The sequence below is a fragment of the Narcine bancroftii genome, chromosome 10 (assembly GCF_036971445.1).
Source record: "Narcine bancroftii isolate sNarBan1 chromosome 10, sNarBan1.hap1, whole genome shotgun sequence".
Taxonomy (NCBI): domain Eukaryota; kingdom Metazoa; phylum Chordata; class Chondrichthyes; order Torpediniformes; family Narcinidae; genus Narcine; species Narcine bancroftii.
The window spans coordinates 103,119,491-103,143,894 of record NC_091478.1 but is presented as its reverse complement, the minus strand read 5'-3'; the positions used below and the strand labels follow the sequence as shown (position 1 = coordinate 103,143,894).

The 24,404-nt window shown below is 42.4% G+C and overlaps 1 protein-coding gene across 1 annotated transcript in view; it reads right to left on the bottom strand.

Moving 5' to 3' along the window:
* Positions 1–24,404, bottom strand: part of LOC138745052 (meckelin-like) — a 91,979-nt gene that overhangs the window by 48,768 nt on the left and 18,807 nt on the right. Inside the window, exons 5-10 of the mRNA XM_069902127.1 lie at positions 23,344–23,410; positions 22,319–22,354; positions 21,102–21,173; positions 18,210–18,325; positions 7,724–7,823; positions 258–335 (exon numbers count right to left, since the gene is read on the bottom strand). Of these exons, the coding sequence (XP_069758228.1) occupies positions 258–335; positions 7,724–7,823; positions 18,210–18,325; positions 21,102–21,173; positions 22,319–22,354; positions 23,344–23,410 (469 nt within the window). The remainder of the gene's footprint in view (positions 1–257; positions 336–7,723; positions 7,824–18,209; positions 18,326–21,101; positions 21,174–22,318; positions 22,355–23,343; positions 23,411–24,404) is intronic.

Here is a 24,404-nt window from a genome sequence, read left to right as displayed (position 1 = left end):
TTCAGGGTAACTAAAAGTGGACAATAACTGCTAGACTTTCTGGTGATGTTTCATGAGCTGGTGTCTGCAAAATCCCAGTTTTAACCATCTTAACTGTCAAATTTTAAGCATATGTTAATGGCAACAGAAGGGCAGGTGGAGCTGAGTCCACGGTCAGATCAGCCACAATCCTATTGAAACAGGCCCCTCTTTCCCATGTTCTTATGTAACTGTTCACATAGCCACAACATCAAAGGTGATACAGTGCAACTTCTCACCTGTAAAGTGCCTCCTCTCACATCTTCCCAACCAAGAAAGTTTCCACGAGCGTCATATTTCACAATTTTTAAGGCAATCTATTTGCAAGCAGAGAGGATAAAATTGGAGCGGAGCATGGAAATTCGACGTAGGAGTTCACCAAAGCACAAAAGTGCCAGAGAAACTCAGCAGGACTCGCGGTGTCCAAAGGAGGCAAAAGGTAACCAACCCGAGCCTGAGAATTCCCACCTCAGCGTGACCTGCTAAGCTTCTCCTGCACTTTTATGCATTGCAAATTTTCTTGTTCAACTCCTGCATCCCACAAAGACACTCCTGGTTTTCCAATCCCAACAGTAAGACTTTCTATTGTTACCCATTGTAATTAATTTCCACAGAACTGGGCCCAGTCACTCTATAATGCTAATACCTTGAAATCTGATGGATTTGTATCAATGACAGAAGGCCACACCACTGGCAAATAAAATGAGCACGGGGAACAAATCCTAATGAGTTTCCAAGCAATGTGGATTCAGGTTGGGCTGAAGGGTCTGTTTCTGTGCTGCAGAACATTATGGCTCCAATGGCAATAGTGGGGGATTCCATCAACCCAAATATAGAGTAAAATAGCATTAGCACAAGGCTCGAAGTGAAGATCTTCTCAAGTGTGTTTAGAACTTATTATTATTTTTAAGGATTTTCAATCAACATGGAGTTACAAAACAAACAAAATCAAAGAAACATCACAGATATAAACAATAAAATACCAGAACCAAACTACATATTGATGTACAAAGAAGGAAGACTCTACACATTACCACAATGATCAAATTCTGCTCTATTTTGATTATAAATACAAAATTACACACCGTGCCAATCCTTCAAAGAAAAATAGGAAACAGAAAAAAAGAGAAAAATGAAAAAGAGAAAGAGCCTTCCCCCCCCCAAAGGAAAAGAAAAAGAGATAAATCTCTCATATGATGGGTCAAAATAATCTGTTTTCCAAAAGCATTAATTACAAACAGATGAAACAATACGTGATTCATCCAGAGTTACTTCCTCCCTTAAGGGATAAATGTCTTGACATAGACGTCATTAGGGATACTGGAGATGGTGATATTGGAGATGGGAGGGGGGGATCATCAAAGGTTAACCCCTGAACATTTCTGAGGTTGGAAGTAATCTTCTCCAGGGGAACACAACTAGGTATTTCTGACTTCCAGAAGGTCAGACTCAGTTGGGAATCAGATTTCCAAGTAATGGCTATGCATTTCCTGGCCACCGCTAAAGTGAGTTTAACAAATTTCACAGCCTCATTTTAGGTCTTATGTCCACTAATTCCCCCAATATAAACAATCTAGCACTTGAGGGTATTGAATTTGGTAATTTGTTCCAGGAGATTCCCCAAATCGTCCCAGAAAGACTTCACCTTTGGGCATGACCAGGTTGAACGCAAAAAGTGTTCCTATATTTTGACCACATCAAAAACATAAATTGGATAATTCAGATTTAGAACTTTCTTGAACCATATGTCTCTGCCCCAACAATATGTAAGATTGTTAGACATGATTCAAGAGGATAAGCCAGACATTTTATTTTAGACATACAGCACAGTAACAGGACCTTTCAGCCCATGAGCCTGTGCCACCTAATTGACCTACAACCCCCGGTACGTTTTGAACAGTGGGAGGAAACCGGAGCCCCCAGAGGAGACAAGGGGAGAACATACAAACTCCTTACAGACAATGCAGGATTCTAAACCCGGTCCTGATCTTTGATGCTGGAACAGCATTGCGCTAACTGCTATGCCAACAGTGTCATCCCTATTCCAGAGAACAATATGCGTAATATCATAAGCTTCAGTAAAGTTGTTGGAAGGGTACTTGACCAATGCAAGGTAAAACTAGCGAAATGGAGAAGCGCAAGTTTCAATAGAACAGAAATAGCCCAGGGAATTAAAATTCAAACCTTGGCAGAGGAAATTCTACATGGAACCAAATGAGGCGTTTAGAGTGAGAATGTTTCAACTGCTGTTCGGATGCTTTCCCGAGAAGGAGAAAGGGAACTTGCATTAGGGGATGAGTAAAATGGAGCAGGGAAAAGAGCATACAACAGAAGCCCAATTGATAATATAAGTGAGATGATTACATCAAATTCAGAGGAAAAGTGAAAGAGAAAGTAAGAGAGAATATGGAAAAAAGGTTGGCTGGGAACATAATAATTAAAAAAAAATCTATCATTCCCATGTAAAAAGGACAGGAACAGTAAAGCAGAGGAGAGATGACTGAAAATAAAATCGACTCATTGAGGCAGCGTGCCCTATTGAGGTACAAAATGAGTACTCAGCATCAGTTTTCACCAAGGATGAAGATTCTTCACCACATCTCAGATAAAGCTTTTTTTTAAATTTTTGATATTTATTTTTTTAAAATGTAGACACATATGGTAACAGGCCCTTCTGGCCCACAAGCCTCTGCTGCCCAATGACACCAATTAACCTGCAAACCCCATATGCTTTTGGAGGGTGGATGGAAACTGGAGCACCCGGAGAAAACCCATGCAGTCACGGGGAGAATGTACAAACTTATGACAGACAGCGCTGGAATTGAACCTGGGTCACTGGCGCTGTAATAGTGTTACGCTAACCGCTATGCTAACCATGCCGTTCTTATCTTTGAGAAAGGATTTGCCAATCTATGGCCTCCTTCAGATATCCAAGAGAGTCTCACACACAATGAGAGTAAGAAACACGGCCATTAATTTTTTTCACCCCAACTTCATGGCAACTCAATAAGTGGTCATATCTTTATTGACAAAGTAAACTACACAAAACTTTTTAAACATTGTACATGAGATCCGAACGTGGCAGGGTAGATAAGCAGCTTATGTACCCCCTGGCTTGGATGTCCAGGTCCAGAGATCACAGACTTAAAATAAAGGACCAGCCATTCAGAATTGAGATGAAAGCAGAGTTACAAACAATGGGACAGACATGATATCAGGAACCGGTCATTTAATACTGAGGTACGCAGAAATTTCTTCTGTCAGAGGGTAGTGAATCCTGGAATTCTCTGCCCTTGGGAATGGTGGAGCCAGATCATTAACTAAAGTTAAGGTGGAAAGAGATCAATATTTGAAATATCAAGGAAGTGAGGGTTATGGGGAACTGGCTTAGATGGAGATCCGGTGGGGATGGCATGGCCGAGAGAAACACAGGAATGGCAGATGCTGGAATCTGAAGCAAACAATAAGAAGCTGGAGGGAGTCATTGTTCAGGCAGAATCCATGTAGAGAAATGATTAATATTCCAGGTCAGGTCCCTTTCTAAAACTAAGGGAATAGGCTGAGAGACCTGCTCCTATTTTCTTGCATTCTTGTCAGAGTATTTGGACATTAATGGAATTGTGTGATTACGAAACAAGGGCAGGAAAGTGGCGCTGAAATATAGGACCAGCCATGATCTTACTGAATGGCAGAGTGGGAAGGAGTGATTGAATGGCTTCTCCTGCTTCTATTTCTTAGCAGTTAGGGCATCGTTATTACAATGCCAGAGACCCAGTTCCAGTCCAACATTGTAAGGACTTTGTACGTTTTCCCCGTGTCTGCATGGGCTTCCTCTGGCTGTTCCTGTTTCCTCCCACCCTTCAAAATGTACCAGAGTTGTAAGTTAATTGGGGTATTTGGGTCAAACAGGCTTGTGGGCCATAAGGCCCTTTTACCATGCTGTGTAACTAAATTAAATTAAAATTAAATTATGTATTTATATTGTGAATGGATTTCTGGAACATTCATAAACATGATCAATTCAGATTTGTTTTGTATCACTCTCATTATTCAACTGGGTTCTACAGGCCAGGAGTTGCCTTCACATAGCATCCAGATACAGAGATCAATATTTCCCAAGTAAACCTACTTGAGGAGAGGTGCAGGAATATCCCATGAGAGTGATTTGTGCTGATTTCCAGTATGACACAGACTTCTTGGCACACATCAAGGCCAGGCTATTGATTTACCTACTTGCATCCCAATAGTGTTCTGCATCAAAATCAATAACTCAATTACCTCACCCCTCACGATCCAACACTCCCTTCCCCAATGTCAACATCCCCATCCACATCCAATGAAAAATGATGGTCCAACAGTCTCCTGACACCACTAAGCAAAAGGGTTTAACAAAACAGAAATGTCTATACAAGGCCAGCACTGTCAGTGGGTGCCACAGTTCGCGTAGCGGTTAACATAACCCTATTACAGTACCAGCAACCAGGGTTCAAATTCGACACTGTCTATCAGGAGTTCGTATGTTCTCCCAGTGTCTGCATGAGTTTCGTCTGGGTGCTACAGATTCCTCCCACCCTCCAAAAAAAAAAGTGCAGGGTTAGTCAATTAATTGGGTGGCATGGGCTTGTGGGCCGGAAGGGGCTATGACCGGGCTGTATGTCTAAAGATAAAATACAAAAACATCAACAGGGCGCCCTGAATAAGTAAAATATTGCAAAGTACTTTGTGGTAACGAGGTGAAACAAAATTGATACTGAGCTATTAGTGGGTCAAAGGTGCAAGTTTTAAGAAGGGTAAAACACAAGAGATTGCTGACATTGGAAAACTTGAGCAATACACAGAACGATGGAGGAACCCTCAGTGGGACAGGCAGCGCTTGTGGGTGGTGGGAGGGAGAAGCTGAGGTGAAGAGTTTCAGTAAAGGAACCCTGGAGCTTTCAAATTAGCCAATCAAAATTAGTGTTGAGCAATGATACTTCAAGATGTGCATTAAGAACTTGCATTTCTCTGATGCCTTGAAATCAAGAAGAATTCTTAAACCAAGGCAGGAAAAATGCACAGAAATGCTTGAGGAATTCAGCCGGTCTCACAGCTTCCAGAGGAAGTAAAGATAGATTACTGACGTTTTAGGCCTGAGCCCTTCTTCAAGGTACAAGCAAAAGTCAGACAGGCAACTAAATTAAGGACTAGAAATTAAGAGAGAATAGGAGGGGGACGAGTCCAGACCTAGGAGCCAAAAGGTGTTAATTGGATATGACAAAAGGAAAGAGGAATTGATTTTGATTTTGTTAAAGGATACAGAGAGCAAGGGGGTGGGGGGGGGGGGGGGGGGAGAGAGAGAGAGAGTGTGAGAGACAAGTAGGGAGTTCAGATCAGGAACAGTGAGAGAGACTCAAAGAAACTCCCCTTGAAGAGAGGAGAACTTCTTCAGGGTAGGAAGTCTGCTTATTATTTAAGTAGGAACCAGTGCTTGGCAGTGAGCGCTGAAGGCAATGGAATGGGTCTTGATTACAGGTCAGAGCATGGGCAGCTCACTCTTAGATGGGTTTCTGTTTGCAGAGAATAGAATTGATGGAAAACTGTACAAGTCCTACTCCAAGTTCCTCAGAAACCCTTATTTTGCAAGGGACATAGTGACATTCAATCCCCACAAACCCACATGTAAAAGGAATAACTGTTTTCTAAATATATAATTGACCAGACATGCTCCTAGAATGCTGCGGAACTTTCCTGATGGAATTTATCATACTATTGGCAATATTAGAGTTTAGAAACTCGCCAGCTTTTGCCAAAGCTTGTATCTGAATGTTTGACTTGTTTGAGGTAATTAGATTTAAAAGAAAGTTTCTGGGAGCCTTAAATTTTTTTTTTTAAAGATGGCAGATGCTGGAAACCAGAAATAAATACAGAAAATGTTAGCAACATTAAGCAGGTTCAGGTGCATCAACGGGAAGGAGAGCTAACGTTTCAAACTGAAAGCATGTTGTTCTTTCCACAGGTACTGCCTGAGTTGTTGAATGTTTCCAGCATTTAAAAACTTTAAATTTAGACATACAGCATGGTAATAGAGGCCCTTTCGGCCTTGAGTCCCTAGGGAAAACCCACACAGACATGGGGAGAGCATACAAGACAGTGTGGGATTTGAACCCTGGCCCTGATCACTGGTGCTTTAACAGCATTATGCAAACCAGCCCTCAAACATTTCTCAGGTATATTCAGATTCCAGGAATGAGAATGTTTTCAACCGCCAACTCTTTGTCAGAGTTCTAAAGTATGTTTAAAGACAAGAAATTGGAAATACATTTAAGGCATGAAGCTCACAGCAGGTTGAAGTGATATCCCATTTTTACAAGACAAACAGCGGAGAGACATATATCATACAGCAGCTTCAGGTGTTTTGCAATTCATGACCTCAACCATCCACCTTTTATTCCTTTCCAATTTCCCCAATGAGCACCTATCAGACACAGTAATTTCCTTTAATCAAATCCTGTGATGAAACTTTGAGTGCCATGACTTCACTTGGGTAAATATTTACAAGGGCCATTGGGTCAGCGTATCATTCAAGTGGCAAAGGCAAGTCCACATCAAAAGACAACAGGCCAGTGCAGAAAAAACCCCTGGTATCTGGCACCTAGGAGGATTGGAAGATGCTGGATAAGTATATTTTCCAGTTGTTTGAGACTTCCAATGCCTAACTAATAGACCTGCATTAAGAATAAACAGTTTAAAAGATATAAATACTATACTGTACTTACACTGAAAAACTTCATTTGCATGAATATATAAACGTTAAAGCAATATACTTTATTTTCAGTCATGTTATTTGAAAATATTTAAGCATTGTTTCATCTGCAGGTTCCTCTCCCTCCACAGTGCTGCCCCAAAGACCAACATGATAGATCATTAGCCCAGTGTAATGCGCGTCGAAAGAACCAAAGACTTGTTGATCCAAACCAAGGCTTTTATTAACTAAAAGACTGGAGCCTATCACAAGTAGGTCGACCAGTCCAGAATGACCTGGTCTGGCTCGGAGCAATCCTTGAAAACCTGCCAGTAGGTGTGGCTACCCTCTCAGCCAATCACAGTCATCCTACACGACCATCTGTACATATGTGTGATAGAATCTGTACTATTACACACACCACCTTCCCAAAAATCTACAGATAAAGCCTCTGTTTGGGGCAGCCCTTACTGAGCAGGGATGAGAGTCTCTGCAACAGCAAGCAGCATCAACCAGGTCTTTATCCTGGGTGACACTAATGCTGTTTCACACAACTTTATTCCAACAGCTGCTACGAGCAAAGCATGAGCAAGCCATTTCGCTGGCTGAATATTTGCTCCCATCTTCACCATATGTTTACGCATTAGTTCAGAGAACATTACTTTTACAATTTTAAATTTGTGTATTTTTAACCTATTACTTTACTCTTATTTATTTTAATTTTAATAAAATTTATTTTCCTCGATTTTTTTTGCCGGTTGCTTGAATTCTGGATACGAGGGGTTTTACTGCTTCAAGGATTTCAGATGCATTTCAGTTCTTTCTTTGGATCTTAGAACATTCCAAAGTGTCTGCTTTTCCCTGATCACAGCAACCAGAGCTGCCACAATGTACATCGCTAATGGCCAAGAACAACAGCTCATTTCACGATTCCCCCCAACTTGCTAGTTTATTCCATGATTCAAAATGTTATTGCCGACTCACCTGTGAATCCTTCTGGAAGGAGAGCCCCTTGGGGGCAGTTTGTCCCAGGGGTGCAGCGATATTTGTGTCCACATAAAAAAGTTTTGGAAGGTAGCTTGTCCTTCAGAAAAATGGGGAAAATCAAAAGCACCAGTTAAACAAATGAAGACAAAGTAAGCCGGCCTCAGAAGAAACACAGCCATTTGTCATAAATATAGGAAATAACATTGGCTAAACTTATGCCACCCTGTGAATGGCCTGGCATTAACAATGAAAGGAAAGGATGCCCAGTAAATCACATGAACAATGCCACAAGTAATCGGCCTGCTCGCTTCATTGGTCAGGGCACTTAGTGCAAGAGTCAGGACGTCAGATTACAATTGGTGAGAGGAGAACCGTGCAAAGTTCTGGTTGCTGGAACTGCAGGAAGGGTAACATTAAGCTGCAAAGGATGCAGAAAAGATAAACAAGCATGTTGCTAGGATGTTGGGCTTGAGTTACAAGGGGAGGCTGGGACATTTCTCCCTGGATAGTCAGAACCAGGGGTGATCTTACAGAAATATATAAATCACAAGGGGCATCGATAAGTCAGTTGTTTCCCAGGGTGGGGGCATCTAAAATAAGAGGGTAGAGATTTAAGATGAGAAAGGAAAAATATAATACAGACCTGAGGGGCAACGGTTTCACACAGGGGGTTGTAGGTTTGCAGAGATGAGTGCAATTCCAGTGTTTAAAAGACATTTGGACTGGTACATGGATAGGATAGGTTTACAGGGATATGGGCTTCTAACCAGGCAAAAGGGTCTTGAAGGCAACTCGGTGGATATGGACGTTGGGCCGCAGGGCCTGTTTTCATGCTGTATAACTCTGTCCAAGAATGACTTTAAATTACTGTTCAGAGACTGGAGGTGATTTCCTTTCTTTTGCACTCCCAGTAGGGCCTGAAAGAAGTACAAAGGAGGAATTTGCATTTCATTGCACCTTTTGCGACTTCATGCCTTTCACTGCCAGAATCAGAATTTATTGTCATGAACAAGTCACGAAATTCAGTGTTTTGCAGCAGCGCCATCAGGTAAATATTCATATAAACCAAAATTTTTAAAAAAACAAATACTGCATGAAAAGTGAGGCCCTGTCTTTGGTTCAATGATCATTCAGGAATCTGAAGGCAGGGGGGGAAGAAGCTGTCCTTGTGCCCCTCCTGTACGCTCTTGCTCCTTTTTCACAATGGTTGCAGAGTGAGGAGGGCATGGCCTGGGTAGTGGGGGTTCTTGAGGATAGAGGCTGCCTTTTTAAGACTCCACCTCAAGTAGACGTCCTCAATGAAGTGAAGTCTGGTGCCGGTGATGTCTCAGGCTGAGTGAACAACCCTCTGGAGTTTATTCTTGTCCTGAGTGTTGGCGCCTCTATACCAGGCAGTGATGTAACCAGCCTGAATGCTCTCTGCAGTATACCTGCAGAAGTTTTCAAGAGTCTTTGGTGACGTACCGAATCTCCTCAGACACCTCAAAATGTATAGCTGCTGGTGAGCCCTCTTCATGATTGCATCAATATGGAGGCTCCAGGAAAGATCTGCTGAGATGTTGACACCCAGGAATTTGAAGTTTTTAACCCTCTCCACTACTGAGCCCTTGATGAAGACTGGGTTATGTTCCCCGATTTTCTCCTGAAGTCCACAAACATCTCCTTGGTCTTGCTAATGTTGAGCACAAGATTGTTGGTGTGACACCACTCAATTAGCTGATCTATCTCCCTCCTGTAGGCTTCCTCATTGCCGTTTGTGATTCTGCCGATAACTGTACAAACTTGTAGATGGCATTGGAATTGTGCCTGGCCACATAGTCTTGAGTTGAGAAGTGGGCTAATCATCCTTGAGGTGAGCCTGTGTTGATCATCAGTGAGGAGGAGATGCTGTTTCCAATTCGTACTGACTGTGATCTTCAGATGAGGAAGTCAAGGATCCAGTTGCAGAGGCCCAGAGTTTGGAGCATCTTGACCAGTAGTGAAGGCATGGTATTGAAGACTTAGCTGAGGTTGATGAAGAGCAGCGTATGTTTGAGTTTCTGTTTTTGGGGTGATCCAGAGCTGAGTGGAGACCCAGCAATATTGCATCAGTTGTGGAGTGATTGTGATGATGGACAAATTGCAGTGGGTCCAGATCTTTGCTTAAGGTACATGTTAATTCTGGGCATGACCAGCCTCTCAAAGCATTTCATCACAGTAGAAGTAGTGCTACTGGGCGACAGTCAGTGAAATACTTCTGAAGTGTTATCCCTGTGTTGACTATGGGTGATGCAGTATTGGAACTCTATCCTGTATGGGTCAGGGGTCACCAGATGTGACAGAATTTCCCAACCGGCTAAAATGGGGAAGGGGAAAACCACAACAGCTTCCAGCAGATCTTGGTAAGCAATCTTCTTCAAGATGAGAACAGGACACTGACCACTGGCTTGCCGTTCCACACGTGATAATGTATTACTTTTTGGTGCATTGTTCGTGTAAAAATTTTACACCAGGAAACCATTAAAATATTCCAACACTGCTGGTTGCTCTTGCAACAAAAACCTGTGGGTGAACTCTGCATTCTAAAATAACTACAGGGATCAATAACAACCACATGCACTCATTTATGCCTCCCATAAGACATAGGAGAAGAAATAGGCTATTCAGCCCATCAAGTCTGTCCCACCATTTAATCATGATCTGATCCATTTACCCACTCAGCCCCACTGCCTGGCCTTCTCCCCATAACCTTTGATGCCCTGGCTAATCGTCAACTTCTGCCTTTAAAACACCCAGTGTCTTGGCCTCCACAACCTCCTGTGACAACAAATTCCACACCCTCATCACCTTCAGTCTAAAGAAATTCCATGCATCCCTGTTCTAAGTGGGATGCCCTTCAATCCCTCTTGTCCTAGACCCACCCGCCATGGGAAACAAACTTTCTACATCTACTCTGTCCATGCCTTTCAATGTTTGAAATGTTTCAACACGATCCCCCTTCATTCTCCTAAATTCCAACAAGTACAAGCCAAGAGCCATCAAAGGTTCCTCATCCTTTCATTCCCAGAATAATCCGTGTGAACGTCCCCTGAACCCTCTCCAATGTCAGCACATCCTTTCTTAAATGAGGAGCCCAAAACTGCTCACAATCCTCCAAGTGAGGTATTAGGATATAGTAATGTGTCTCAGATCAAGCTAATTTTTCTTTCCAATTCACCGAATATTAAAATACATTTTGGGGAAAAAAATTATCCAAATGAACATTGGGCACAGGGACGGTGAGCGACAGCACTAATGATTTAGTAAACCATTGGAAACAAGAGCAAAACATTTTCAAGCTGTTTTTTGAAGCAAAAACATTTTGCAAAAATCAGAACAACTCCGATTATCCGAATAGTCAGGACCGGCCTATTTCGGATAAACGCTATTTTTGGAGAACTGGTCATTTTTTATAAACAACCCAGTAGCAACAGCAAATCACTTGTAACAGTGTTTGAACAACAACAAACAAGGGAAGGCTTTTAAAGCACAAAATAACATTTAATTCTCACCAAAATACAACCTGAACAAGATAAGGTAAATCCTACACCAAAACCTTGAAATTCTACTCAGAAGTTTTTCCAAAATGTTTTCAACCTGTGACGTCAAAGCTTTTCAGATAAATGAGGATTTCTGATTTTTCTGAAATCCTCAATTATCCAAAATAAAAATTTCCAGAGCTGAACAGATATCACTTTCAGGTCCAAAAATTTTTTTGGATAACTAAAGATTTCAGAAAATCTGATTTCAGATGAACGGAGTTGCTCTGTTCTTTCACTTCTCCTCTGACCTTTGATACATTTGACAAGTTGGAAAAACAGTGCTCCCATGCAGGAAAAGGATTGACTGGAGGTGGAATTTGGATATTCAGCTTTAAGGTGCCATTAGTTTCATGGTGCAACAATGACAAACATTGTCAATTCTTTTAATTGTTGTAGTAGCTTTATCAGAGAGGTGGAACCAGGGTGTAACTGCTACTGCTGTCTAATGTATGGGCTGGCTTTCTCCTATACCTGTACTTCCTCCATTGAAAATCCCCATAAAGCCGGTCATGCTCAAATCACTCCCTCAGTACTCGCCTTGGAACTGGGCCAGCAACACGTGAGACGTGTCTGCAGTTTATAGATGAAAGCCTATTAATCACGATTTCTAGTCCGATGCGAGTTCTTGATAGCGTATCAATCAGAAACTTCAATTTTTGTCGGCAAGATATGTTTGTAATTTCTACCTGGGCTGTATGTCATGTCTGAGTGATTGATTGCACTGCAGTTATTCTACAATGCAGATGAACCAAAAACTTCCTCTGCATTCACCAACTATGAAACAAATTGGATTGCTCCGATTGTGGGATGTGGGAAATCTGGAAACTGGAGCTGGATTGAACTCGGGATCAATCAGGAGGTAGAGGCAATGATAGAGTGGAGTTTCAAGGAGGCAGTCACCCCCAAAGGTCAGGATGCAGACAGATCGGTGACAAGGAGAAGAGGAAGAAGGAGCAGAACACTACTGTGGCCGTTCCCATCAATAATAGGTATACCATTTTGGATACCGTTGGTGGAGACAACCTACCAGGGACAAGTTGTCGCGGTCACGTCTCTGGTACTGAGACTGGACCCTCAGCTCAGAAAGGAAGGAAGGAGAAAAAGAGAGCAGCGGTGATTGGGGCTTCTATAGTTAGGGGGACAGATAAAAGATTCGATGGGAGAGATCGAGAATCCCGGATGGTCTGTTGCCTCCTTGGTGTCAGGGTCCGCAATATCTCAGATCGAGGTCTCGGTATTCTCAGGAGGGAGGGTGAGCAGCCAGAGGTTGTGGATCATGTAGAGACTGAGGTTGGGGACTATGTAGGGACCAATGACGTGGATAGGAAGGATGAGGAGGTCCTGTAAAGAGAGTTTTGGGAGTCAGGTGCAAAGTTGAAGGCTAGGATCTCCAGGGTTGCAATCTCAGGAGTTGACTGGATGGATGGCTTGGAGTTTGTCAAATGTGTTCAGGAAAGTTTTCTAAATCAATATATAGAGGTACCAAAGAGAGAGGATGGAAAACTGGATCTCCTATTAGGGAACCAGACAGGTCAGGTGACAGAAGTATGTGCGTGAACATTTTGGTCCAATATCATTTGTTTCAAGTAATTATGGTTTAGGATAGGTCTGGTCCTCGTGTTGAGATTCTAAATTGGAGAAAGGCCAATTTTGTGGAAATGAGTAAGGATCTAGGAAGAACGGAATTGGATAAGTTGTTTTTGAGCAAGGATGTGTTCAGTAAGTGGAAGGCCTCCAAAGGTGAAACTTTGAGAGTGCAGAGTTTGCATGTCCTGTCAGGATTAAAGGCAAAGATAACAGGCAGAAGGAACCTTGGTTTTCAAGGGTTAAGAAGAAGAGAGAGAGGTGTATAGCAGGTCTAGGCAACAAGGAGCAAATGAAGTACTAGAAGAGAATAGAATATGTAAGAGAATACTTAATCAGGGTGGCAAAAAGAAGACATGAGGTTGCTTTGGCAAATAATGTGAAGATAAACCCAAAGGGTTTCCACAAGTATGTTAAAAGTAAAAAGGATAGCAAGGGACAAAATTGGTCCCCTAGAAGATAAGAGATTGTATATGTGTGGAGTCTAATGAAATGGGTGAGATCTTAATCAGTTTTTTCCCATGAGTATTTACTCAGGAAACTGCCATAGTGTATAAGGAAGGAAGTAGTGTCATAGATCATATAGAGATTAAAGAGGAGGAGGTGTTTGCTGCCTTACAGAGAATAAAGGTAGATAAATCCCACGGGCCTGATATGATATTCCCTCGGACCTTGAGGGAGACTACTGTAGAAATGGTAGGGGCCCCGGCATAAATATTTAAAATGTCCTTAGGTGGGTTGCCGGAGGAGGGAGCTCATATTGTTCTGTTGTTTAAAAAAGGCTCTAAAAGTAAACCAGGAAATTACAGGCCAGTGAGCCTGACGTCAGTAGTAGGTAAATTATTGGAGGGTGTTCTGAGAGACTGGATATACAAGAATTTGGACAGCCAAGGGCTGATTAATGATAGTCAGCGTGGATTTGTAGGTGGTAGGTTGTGTTTAACAAATTCTATAGAGTTTTTTAGGATACTAAGACGAAGGAAAGGCTGCGGAGGTAGTCTACATGAACTTTAGTAAGGCCTTTAACAAGGTCTCACATGGGAGGTTAGTTCAGAAGGTTCAGACACGAGGTATCCATGAAGAGGTTGTAAAACGGATTTGAAATTGGTTGAATGGGATAAGACAGAGAATGGTAGTGGATGATGTATCTTAGACTAGAGACCTCAGGGATTGGTGCTGGAACCATTGTTGTTCGTTGTCTGCATCAATGATCTGGATGATAATGTTGGAAAATACTGATGACACTAAGATTGGAGGCATTGGACAGTGAGGGAGGCTTTCAAAGCTTGCAGTGGGTTCTGGGCCAACTGGAAAAATGGGCCAGAAAATGGCAGATGGAATTTAATGCAGACAAGTGTGAGGTATTGCATTTTAAGGACAAACCAAGGTAGGACATACACAGTAAATTGTAGAGCACTGAGGAGTGCAAAGGAACAAAGGGATCTGGGAATACAGATACATAATTCCCAGAAAATGGTGTCACAGGCAGATGGGGTTGGAAAGAAAGCTTTTGGCATCTTGGCCTTCAAAAATCAAAGTATTGAGTATAGAAGTGGTGGAAGACATTGGTGAGGCCAAATTTGGAATATTGTGTGCAATTCTGGTCGCCAAACTACAGGAAGGATATCAGTAAGATTGAAAGAGTGCAGAAAATATTTACTAGGATATTGTTGTTTATTCCTTAGATTGTAGAAGAATGAGGGGAGATTTGATGGAGGTTTACAAGATTATGAGGTGTATAGACAGAGTAAATGTGAGTAGGCTCTTTCCACTTAGATAAGGAGAGATAAATACAAGAGGACATGGCTTTAGGGTGAAAGGGGAAAAGTTTAAGGGGAACATTAGTGGGAACTTCTTCACTCAGCTGCAAGCTGACAAGGTAAATGCAGGCACACTCTTTAGTTTTAAGAATTAATTTGGATAGATACATGGATGAGAGAGGTCTGGAGGGTTATGGAATAGGTGCAGGTCAGTGGAACTAGCAGAAAGGTGTTTCAGCTCAGACGAGAAGGGCCGAATGGGCTGGTTTTCTGTGCTATAGTCTTCTATGATTCCCCTAGTGCCGCAGTGGAGAAATGTATGTTTAAGCACCTTGGTACATGGGAGTACAGTTTTGAACCCTGACCAGCTGGAGTTAAACAGTCAATATAGTTTAGTCCTGAACACAATCTCATGATTCACCCTTGCTTTCATTTTTTTTGTCTTGCCACTCCCAGTGCAATGAATGGAAATCTGTAATTGTAATGTGGGATTTTATTTCACAATCTAAATATCAAAGTAACTACTGGAAGAAATTTCTGCAAAATTTGCTTCAGCAGATTCCTCAGGCGTATTTAACCTGCAAGTAATCAGGAAAACTAAATGCACAGGCGATCAGCCCTCTCACCAATTCTGGGTTATCAGTTCAACGCACAAAATGCTAGGGGGTCTCAGCAGGTCAGGCAGCATCCATGGAATACAAAAAGTGTCTTGGGCCAAAACCCTTCATTATTCCAAATGAATGGGTTTGGCTTGATATGTTAACATATTGCCTTCCATGGATGCTGCCTGATCCACTGTTTCCACCAGCATTTTGTGGGGTAATCTTGACTGAATTGGCCAATTGCCTAAAGTCAATTGTGATGGAACAAGCCAGGAGAAGCTGGTTGGAACTGAAACAGAAGCTCCAGAGCGGCGAATGGCTGGAAGTGCTATCTGTTTGATGTTTCTCTTGGAATAAGCGGAACGGAAAGGAACTCTGTGATAGTGTGAAAGAAAGAGGTTGTCATCTGGAGAACCGTGATGGGGCAAGTTTCATCAGCAAGACATTGAGTTGACTAATGGTGGTACCTCAGTTGTGGAAATCCTGGAACAACAAATCTCTCTCTGTAAACCTACAAGAACCTTCCTGAGCAGTAACCATTTACCTTTCGAGCACCAAAGCCTGGTGAACTTTATACATGTTAAATTGTGTGCACAGTATAAGAATTGCCTGCAACCAGAGAACTTGGAAGAATGAGAAGTGAGATTGGACTATGAACCAAAGAACTTTCTTAAATTTACACACACATTACCTACATGTGCGCTTAGAATTAGAATGGGGTTAAGTTGGGTTAGTTAAGTTAATAGTGATAAGTTAAAGTTTGATTATGTTTCCATGTTTAAGGATAATTAAAAACAACTTTTGTTTAAGTAACTATTTGTCATGGTGAATATCTATTGCTGCTGGGTTTTGGGGTCCTTTGGGCTCATAACACAACAGAACATTGGCTTCCTGTAAAACAACTTTACCTCAACCAGGACAAGATGCAGAGGGACTACTGGAGATTGGCTGCACTTTAAGCCAGTTCCTATTGCTTTGCAGTTTCACTATATCTCAGTGGACACTTTGATGAAAAAAAATAATCCAGTCAAAACTGCATCCGTAAAATGATTAGTTTCACAATACAAAACTGGATGATTCATTCTTGATGTATTGTGCAGATAATGAGGTATGTTTAAAATTACGAAATGTAAAATAACACAAAATCATAACAAGTTATTCAACATTTTTATTCACTCACAGGATGTGACCAATCCCTGTATAATGTAGGAAGTCTGGCATTTATTAAGCGCACAACCAATAGGTGTTGAGGGCCACCTAAAGAGTGCCTGGGAATCACATATAGGGCACTTGTAATGGAGGATTTAGACCAGCTTATGCAAGAAGGGATGGAGTTGCATCAGAAGACATAATCTAAATTCCACCATGGGGCCCAGGGATGCAATTGAATAGGAAGACATAAATTTACATTATGGGGCCCAGGGATGCATATGAATCAGTAGACATTATCCGACTTCCATCATGAGGCCCAGAGATGCAGTTGTCTTTTGTTGGTCACAGACTGTCAGGAATTAAATCATTTGATTAAAGAGATAAGATCTGAAGTAAACAATGGTCCCACTGCTAAAGTTTGAGACTCTCCAGGAGGTGGCAACATCTCTCAACAAGAAGAATAACTTCAAGATTCCAACCAAAGTCCCGGTCCGGGGAGGTGGAGAAGCTGCTACCGGCGCCCCGCCAGAGATGCAGTTGTCTTTTGTTGGTCACAGACTGTCAGGAGATAATTAATCATTTGTTCAAAGAGATAAGATCTGAAGTCCCACTGCTGAAGTTTGAGACTCTCCAAGAGGTGGCAACATCTCTCAGCAAGAAGAATAACTTCAAGATTCCAACCAACATCCCATTGCAGGCCTCACTACCCCTTCTTCTTGCAAAGCATCGATGGTGGCAGTAATCTCTTCCTGCCCCCCAGGGAGGCGATATTGTGGAATCCATACTGGTTTTGGGGGTGAGGCACCATCACAGGATCCCACTTAGCCCGACCCACCACTAGTCTTTTTGTAATAGTCCGAATTCCAAATGCAAATCCCCCTTGGCTAGTATTAAGGGCCATACCGGCCAACACTTGTTCAAAAAGATAAGATCTGAAGTAAAAAAAACTTTTGGATAATATAAGCCATGGTCCCACTGCTGAAGTTTGAGACTCTCCAAGAGGTGGCAACATCTCTCAGCAAGAAGAATAACTTCAAGATTCCAACCAACATCCCCGGTCCAGGGAGGTGCTACCGGCACCCCGACAACCTACTACAAGTGTGCAGTGTTGCCTCGCTTCAGCAGTTGGGACCGGTCCAGGCGTTGATAAGTATAATTGGGAAGGGCTTGCATATTGTAGTGTGAATTCAGCATTAGATTTAGACTTGTATAAACTGAACTGCTCTCGGTGTGTGTGTGTCTATTTTCTTTCGGTAGCTCAAACACTGTGACCAATCTAAAACAAACAAAATGAGAGGTATAAAATCATAACAAGTTATTCAACATTTTTATTCACTCACAGGATGTGACCAATCACTGTATAATGTAGGAAGTCTGGCATTTATTTAGAGCACAACCAATAGGTGTTGAGGGCTACCTAAAGAGGGCACATTATGGAGTTAAGCCCTGGGGCAGCACAATAGGTGCAGCAGTTAGTGAAAGGCCTTAGCAGCGCCAGCGATCGGGAACAGGGTTCAAATCACATGCTGTCTGTAAGGGGTTTGTACGTTCTCCCTGGGACTGCGTGGGTTTTCCCACTGTCTGAAACGTAGTGGGGATGTCGGTGAATTGGGTGTAAAATTAGGCAGCATGGATGAATGAGCTGAAATGGCCCGTTACCATGCTGTATGTCTAAGTTTTTAAAAAAAGTTAAAAGACTCACTAGTTAGAGGAGACAGTCTCCCAGTGTCTATCTTGCCAAATTCTCTCTGATCCTCAATGTTTCAATGGAATCTCATTTCATTCTTCCATAGCTTAACTTCTCCTCAAAAGGCATTATACTCACATGGCAGGTATGTTTCGGTACAGAATGAGGGCCTCACCACTGACCAATCCGTTCATATCGAGCACCACCAGGTTAGTGAGAAGCTGGCATGCCGTCTGATTATTATATTGCACGCTCTGAAAACAAAAGTTAGCTCTTTTAAAGTTATTTTCAGTGAGAGAAGAACTGTATCCTGCAGAGGGAATGTCCAGGGGTTCACACAAACTAAATAAATACTGACCCCGCTCCCCCCACCCCCCTCCAGTGCAGATCGCCTGACACCAGAACCTAGAGAGGAATTCAACTTCTGGTTTCCTTATGGTAATCAGTGTCATTTCCAAATGAGCAAAAAAGCTTGTGATTTAAAAATAACAATCCAGAGACATCTGTGGCAAAATAATGCAGACTGAGTAAACATTGACCATTCACAGGATGTGTCATGGGTTCAACTTGAAGGCCATTTCAGAGGACTGGGGTCAATTTGCCTTACATCACTTTTTGGGATGCCTACAGATGATATTGATTGATTGAATTAATGTTCAGACACTCTGGGGGAGCAGTCGAAATTATTAGATTATAAGCAAAAGATATAAAATTTACATAATTCTCCCCATATCTTCCTCAAGCCTGAATAGTGACCGTTCCAAAATGAAAATCCAATAGACAATCTCTTAATCCAACCTAATTTTGCCCAATGCTAGGATTTTTTTTGAATCTTGGTCAGTTTGCATTACACAAGATCAGTAAACGATGATTGCAAGGTGTACAGACAGACAAACAGCCCTGCAACTCTGGTCCAAAGAAGAGTCAATGCCAGTGTTTATTTAAATGAGTAAAGTACCTTCTCTCTCCAAGTTCCCCAACCAACCCCAATTAAAGAATTCAACAGTTCATTTGTTAAACAAGTAACTGCAAGTCAGTCACACTGATATATCTTATACATTATACTTTATCTGATTGAAGATTTCCTCCCACAATCTACAAATTGAGGCTTTCTATGACCTGTTTGTTGCTCCTTGATTATTTCTATTTATTTTATTACACTATTCTTTTTGTCATTCCAAATCATTAGATCATCACAGTACTGAAACAGGCCCTTCAGCCCTTCTAGTCTGTGCCAAACTATTCTGCTTCAATCCATTGGCCTGCACCCAAATTTTAGTACTCTATACCACCCCCATCCATATCCCTATCCATTTTTTTAAAATGTCAACATTGGGCCCACATACTCCTCTTCTGCTGGCAGCTCGTTCTACACTCACCACTCTGCCTGGAGGTTCCCCCCCCGCCCCCACCCCACCATGTTCCTTTTCAACATTTCATCTTTCACCCTTAACCCCTGCCCTCTAGTTCTTGTCTCACCCAAGCTCAGTGGAAAAAAGTTTGCTTGTAATTACTTCATCCACACCCCTCACAATTTTGAATACCTCTATTAAATTTCTTCTACACTCCAGTGAATAAAGTCCTAACCTATTTAAACTTTCCCTCAAGCTCAGAGAAGTCCTCAGCTCCTCAAGTCTGGGCAACGTCCTTGTAAATCTGCATTTTTTCAATTTAATTGCTATCTTTCCTGTAGTTAGGTGATCAAACTGTATGGACAATAGTTCCAGCAAAAATTTCAAATCACAGATAATATGAAGCTAAATCATGAAACTTTTTAAAAAAAATAAATTTGCATTTTTTAAAAAAATGTAGACATACAGCTTGATAACAGGCACTTCCAGCCCCACGAACCTGGCTGCCCCAAATACCTGATTAATTTATCACCCTGTATGTTTTGAAGGGTGGGAGGAAACTGGAGCACCCAGAGGAAATCCATGTAGACGTGGGGAGAATGTACTTTCTCTCAACTCCTTCTAGACAGTGCCAGATTCTAACCTGGGTCACTGGCACTGTGTAATAGTGTGGTGCTAGCCATTTTGTTCAAAAAATCACAGAAAAGTTGACCAATAAAGAATAAATTGCCCAAAAGCATTCAAGTGCTTTGTGGATCAGTGCAACAAGCTCCCTATCACAGCTTGCTTTACTCGTGAAGTCTATTGGCACCTTGCTTGCACATGCTGCATCAACACGAGTGAGCATTATAATAAACCTCTGCCATTGCACAAGGCATCTTTGGGAGAAGGCAGAGATGGTGGTTCTGCACTGATATTCTGCGATCCACTGGTCAGCTTTTAAGCAAAATTGCTTCTCGTTTTATCTACAAATTTCAACCTACACAGATCACAAAATGTCCCTGACGTTGGCAAAAAAAAACAATCTTTACAATAGGTTTCACAACCTGTGCTGGGATTTAAGACCCAGGTTTTGCCAATAATTAGAGGGACAGAGCAGAGGCTGCAAATCTGAAATAAAAACATTTATTTGCATTTGGAAAGGCGAGGGCTGATAAGGCATTTTCAACATGTGCATGGAAATCACATGACAAATTAGGGTGAGTTTTTTAAGGCAACACTCACATTGTGTACATGGACTTTGGCTGAGCCTTTGACAATGTCCACATGGTAGCTAGTCTGGTAAGTCCGAGCACATGGGGTCGAGGGTCAGTTAACACATTTAATACAAACTATTCTTGATGGCAAGAGACAACGGGTGGTGGTGCAGAGTTGTGCTTCTGATTGAAGAGCTGTGACAAGTGGTATGTCACAGGGACTGGTGCTGGACCCACTTATGTATGAATGACTCGGATGAGAATGTCAGGAGCAGGGGTCAGTTAGTATGTGTACAGATGACCCTGAAATGATGATTAGGACAGGACATGGATTAACTCAAAGATCCCTTTTCAGAAAGCCCCCAAAATAAAACCAGTGAAGGAAATAACCAATATAAGCAGTTCAATTTAAATTAGTACTGGATTGCGCTGATGTCCAGCTCACTCCCACAAAAGGTACTGTTTTAGGAGATATAACTTACTGCGCATGCCAGGTAGCTGGCTTGAAGGTGCATTTCATACCAAATGGAATCTGGCAACGGTGCCGATCTGGCCTGAATGAAAATATAATTGAAATACAACCTTGCCTGTTAAATAATGCACAATGTAATTCCACCCCTGCCCGTCCCTCTGATCCAATCTGGCATACACTGCACAGAGCTGCCTGTTGTCCCATCCATTCTCTCTTGAGTGTGTGAGTAGGTTCTCACCCTTCAATTATCAGACACTGGAGCCAACCCCAGCACAGGCAAGGGAGCAAAGATGAAGCCCACTCGACACCCCACCCAGACAACTGTCAAGTCAGTAAAGCACTGTGCAGCTCGAATCATGTCTGTGTTGTGCTACCTTTGCCACCCCACAGGAAGCTTGGCTTTGCTCCAGTACAAAGAAACTGAAACCACCCGTGAACACCTCCTGACTGAAAGAGCATGGCTCAGCAGGGCGCACATCTTGGCACGATCTCTAGGCTGATGCTAGTCTCACACGGAGCAGGTAGAAGACCACAGTGCACCATAATCCCACCCTACCCACCACAGTCCAATCCCAGCCTTGGTGACAAAGCCACCATTTCAAAGGCTTCAGATCTCCACTATATGTGCTATATCTACATGTCTACACTGAGGCCTTTTTGTCCAGTTGTACTTTACAATTGTATGTTAATAATGAACAGGAACTATAGAGAGTTAACCCTTCACCAGATAACCTTTCACCAGAATTTGAGCCCAATCTTTTACTCAATTTCTCTCTCCACGATCACTGTTTGATCTGATGAGCACCTACTGTGTTGTTTTTAAATTTATACCCTTTGGGTATATTTGAATGGTTTTGGATCTCAGGGTCAGGGACAGCTCTGTAAGCTTGAGGCCGGGGCTTCACCAGCTGTCCAAGGCAGGCCTGCGTGTCACAATTGGTGGGGGAGTCCATGCTACACAGGGCATTGATCTCTCACTCATTACTTGCTCCCCAATACCTGGATCCATTTCAATTTTACAACTGCAGAAGATCCAGCACAATGTCTTCACTGATTCTCTGCTTCACCTCATCTCCAAACCCTTTGATCCCCAAGCAGATGCCAAAAAATAGCCTGAGCAACTGAGTTAACACATCATTATTTTAGTGACAAATGGGTAACGTTGACAGGAACCACACAGACAAGTTTAAAAGCTGCCTTGACCCGATGAAATAAATAAATTCTTACCGGCATTTTTGTGTTTCCAAAGCAAAGTCCTCCTCTCTGAAATGAGAATTAATGCAACATTATGAATTCACATTTGCTGTGTCCGCTGCAACAGCAGGGACCTCCCAGTGGTCAACCTTTTTAATTCCACAGATTATTGCCTCACCAAGTCTGTCCCTCGTCTCATGTTCTGCCGAATCACAGGCCCCCACAAATTGTATTCTGCCCCCCAGTATCCAACCAGAAAACATTCACATGGACCTCCAATTTCCTTTAACCCCACTCTTCCACTCTTTCCTTCCCTCATCCGTCTGTTTCCCTTCCTTTAGCTCCCCACCCATCCCATTCCTTCCATTGGACCTACCCTTCTTATCCCTCTAGCCTCCCCTCCTACCATTTCTCAGCTTTTCTTCTAACCTCCCACCTGCATCCACCTCTTACCTGTTAGCCTGTGTTCCTCCTCCTTCCACTTCCCCCCACCTTTTTATTCAGGTGGTGACCTGTTTCTCCTCATTTCTGACAAAGGAGGTCAAAAATATTGGTTATCATTTCCTTCCTTTGGAAGCTGTGTGACCTGCTGAGTTTCTCTAGCACATTTGTGTATTGCAACTGAACAAATTCATAAAGGATGATTCTGGTGAAGCAGAATTATCCTGTTGTGCATAGACACAATCATGAGGGACAACACCTCACCTGCAACCCAGGGGAATGATTATTCAACTTTCCAGTTTCAGATAAACCTTTCCTTCTGTGTTCTTCCCTCTTTCACCTTCCAATACCTCCCATGTCGTTCCCTTTCCAAAATCTGTTTCCGACAAAAGGTCCCTGATCCAAAACATCAATTCTGTTTCTGCCAACCTGCCCACCTGCCTGTTTCTATTTTATCTCAGATTTCCAGCATCTGCAGATTTTTTTGAATTTTCTATTTGGAAGCTTTTGTAATTCCTTGCAGGTTTCAAGCAATCACCAAGGTTCACCTGGAACTAGGGTTGTAACACAAACTCCACTTGAGCTCCCCTGGAGTGCCCCAAAACAAAGTTGCTCACCAAGTTATTGGGTGGACAGGTGCAACTGTTGGTGGTCAAGATGAAAGTTTCCTGGCACGGGACACACCTAGCAGAGAAAATAAAACTTACTGATAACCAGGACTGATCCAAGCTTCAACACAACACAGGTAGACAAAATGGATAAAACATACAAAATACCCTCCATCAGGCTGACATAATTGTACATTGTTGGCAACACCAGAGAAGAAGATCAACTCCCACACTTGTGAAAACATTTCACATTCTTTTTCTCCCCCTGATGTTGCTCAACCTCTCTCAGACTGCAGGTTCTCTGCACTGCTATTTTCAATTTCTCCATGTTCTCCCCACACAGAAAAGAAGAGCTGGTGTAGATCCAAGAGAGCCCCATTCTGGTCGAAAAAAGTTCACGTTCAAAGAATTTTGCCCAACAGCTCCAACATCTTGCTTGCCTAAAATCATCCTTCTGACAAGCAGGTGATGCTATTCCACAGTTCTGACTTCCCTTGGTAAAGCCACCAATGCCATCTGTGAGACAGTGCTGAGAAACTGGGGATTTACACAAAGAGAATCCTTGCATGAGCGAGTTGCACAAAGTGCTCCTGCTGTCAATACTGTGAAGCACACGAGCCCCAAGGCTGTAACACACATTTCCTCTGCTGGGTCTCTGCTGTAGATAGTGGGGTGCAGGAGTGGGGCTGAGGGAAGGGTGTAACTGGACTTTAGAAAGCATCTGCAGGAGGGGCAAGGGTACATTGACACATAAATATTAAAACACATAAATCTTTTACTTGCATAGTAATTAATTCTTTTCACTTGCTAAACACCTGCCAATCTTTACTTCTGCATGTATTTAAATACAAAACCTTCAGTCCTGTATTTGTTACTTTTCTTGACTCTATGTTCCACTTGCATGGAAACATTCCCATGGCTGTAATTTTTCCTCTATCTGCCTGTCCTTCCACACAAACCCCTTACCAGCTGTCTCTACTTGTGTGCCCACCACCTCTTCCTCTTCACTTTCGATTCCCCCCCCCCCACCCCACAAATCTAGTTTAAACCACCACCCCAACAGCATTATC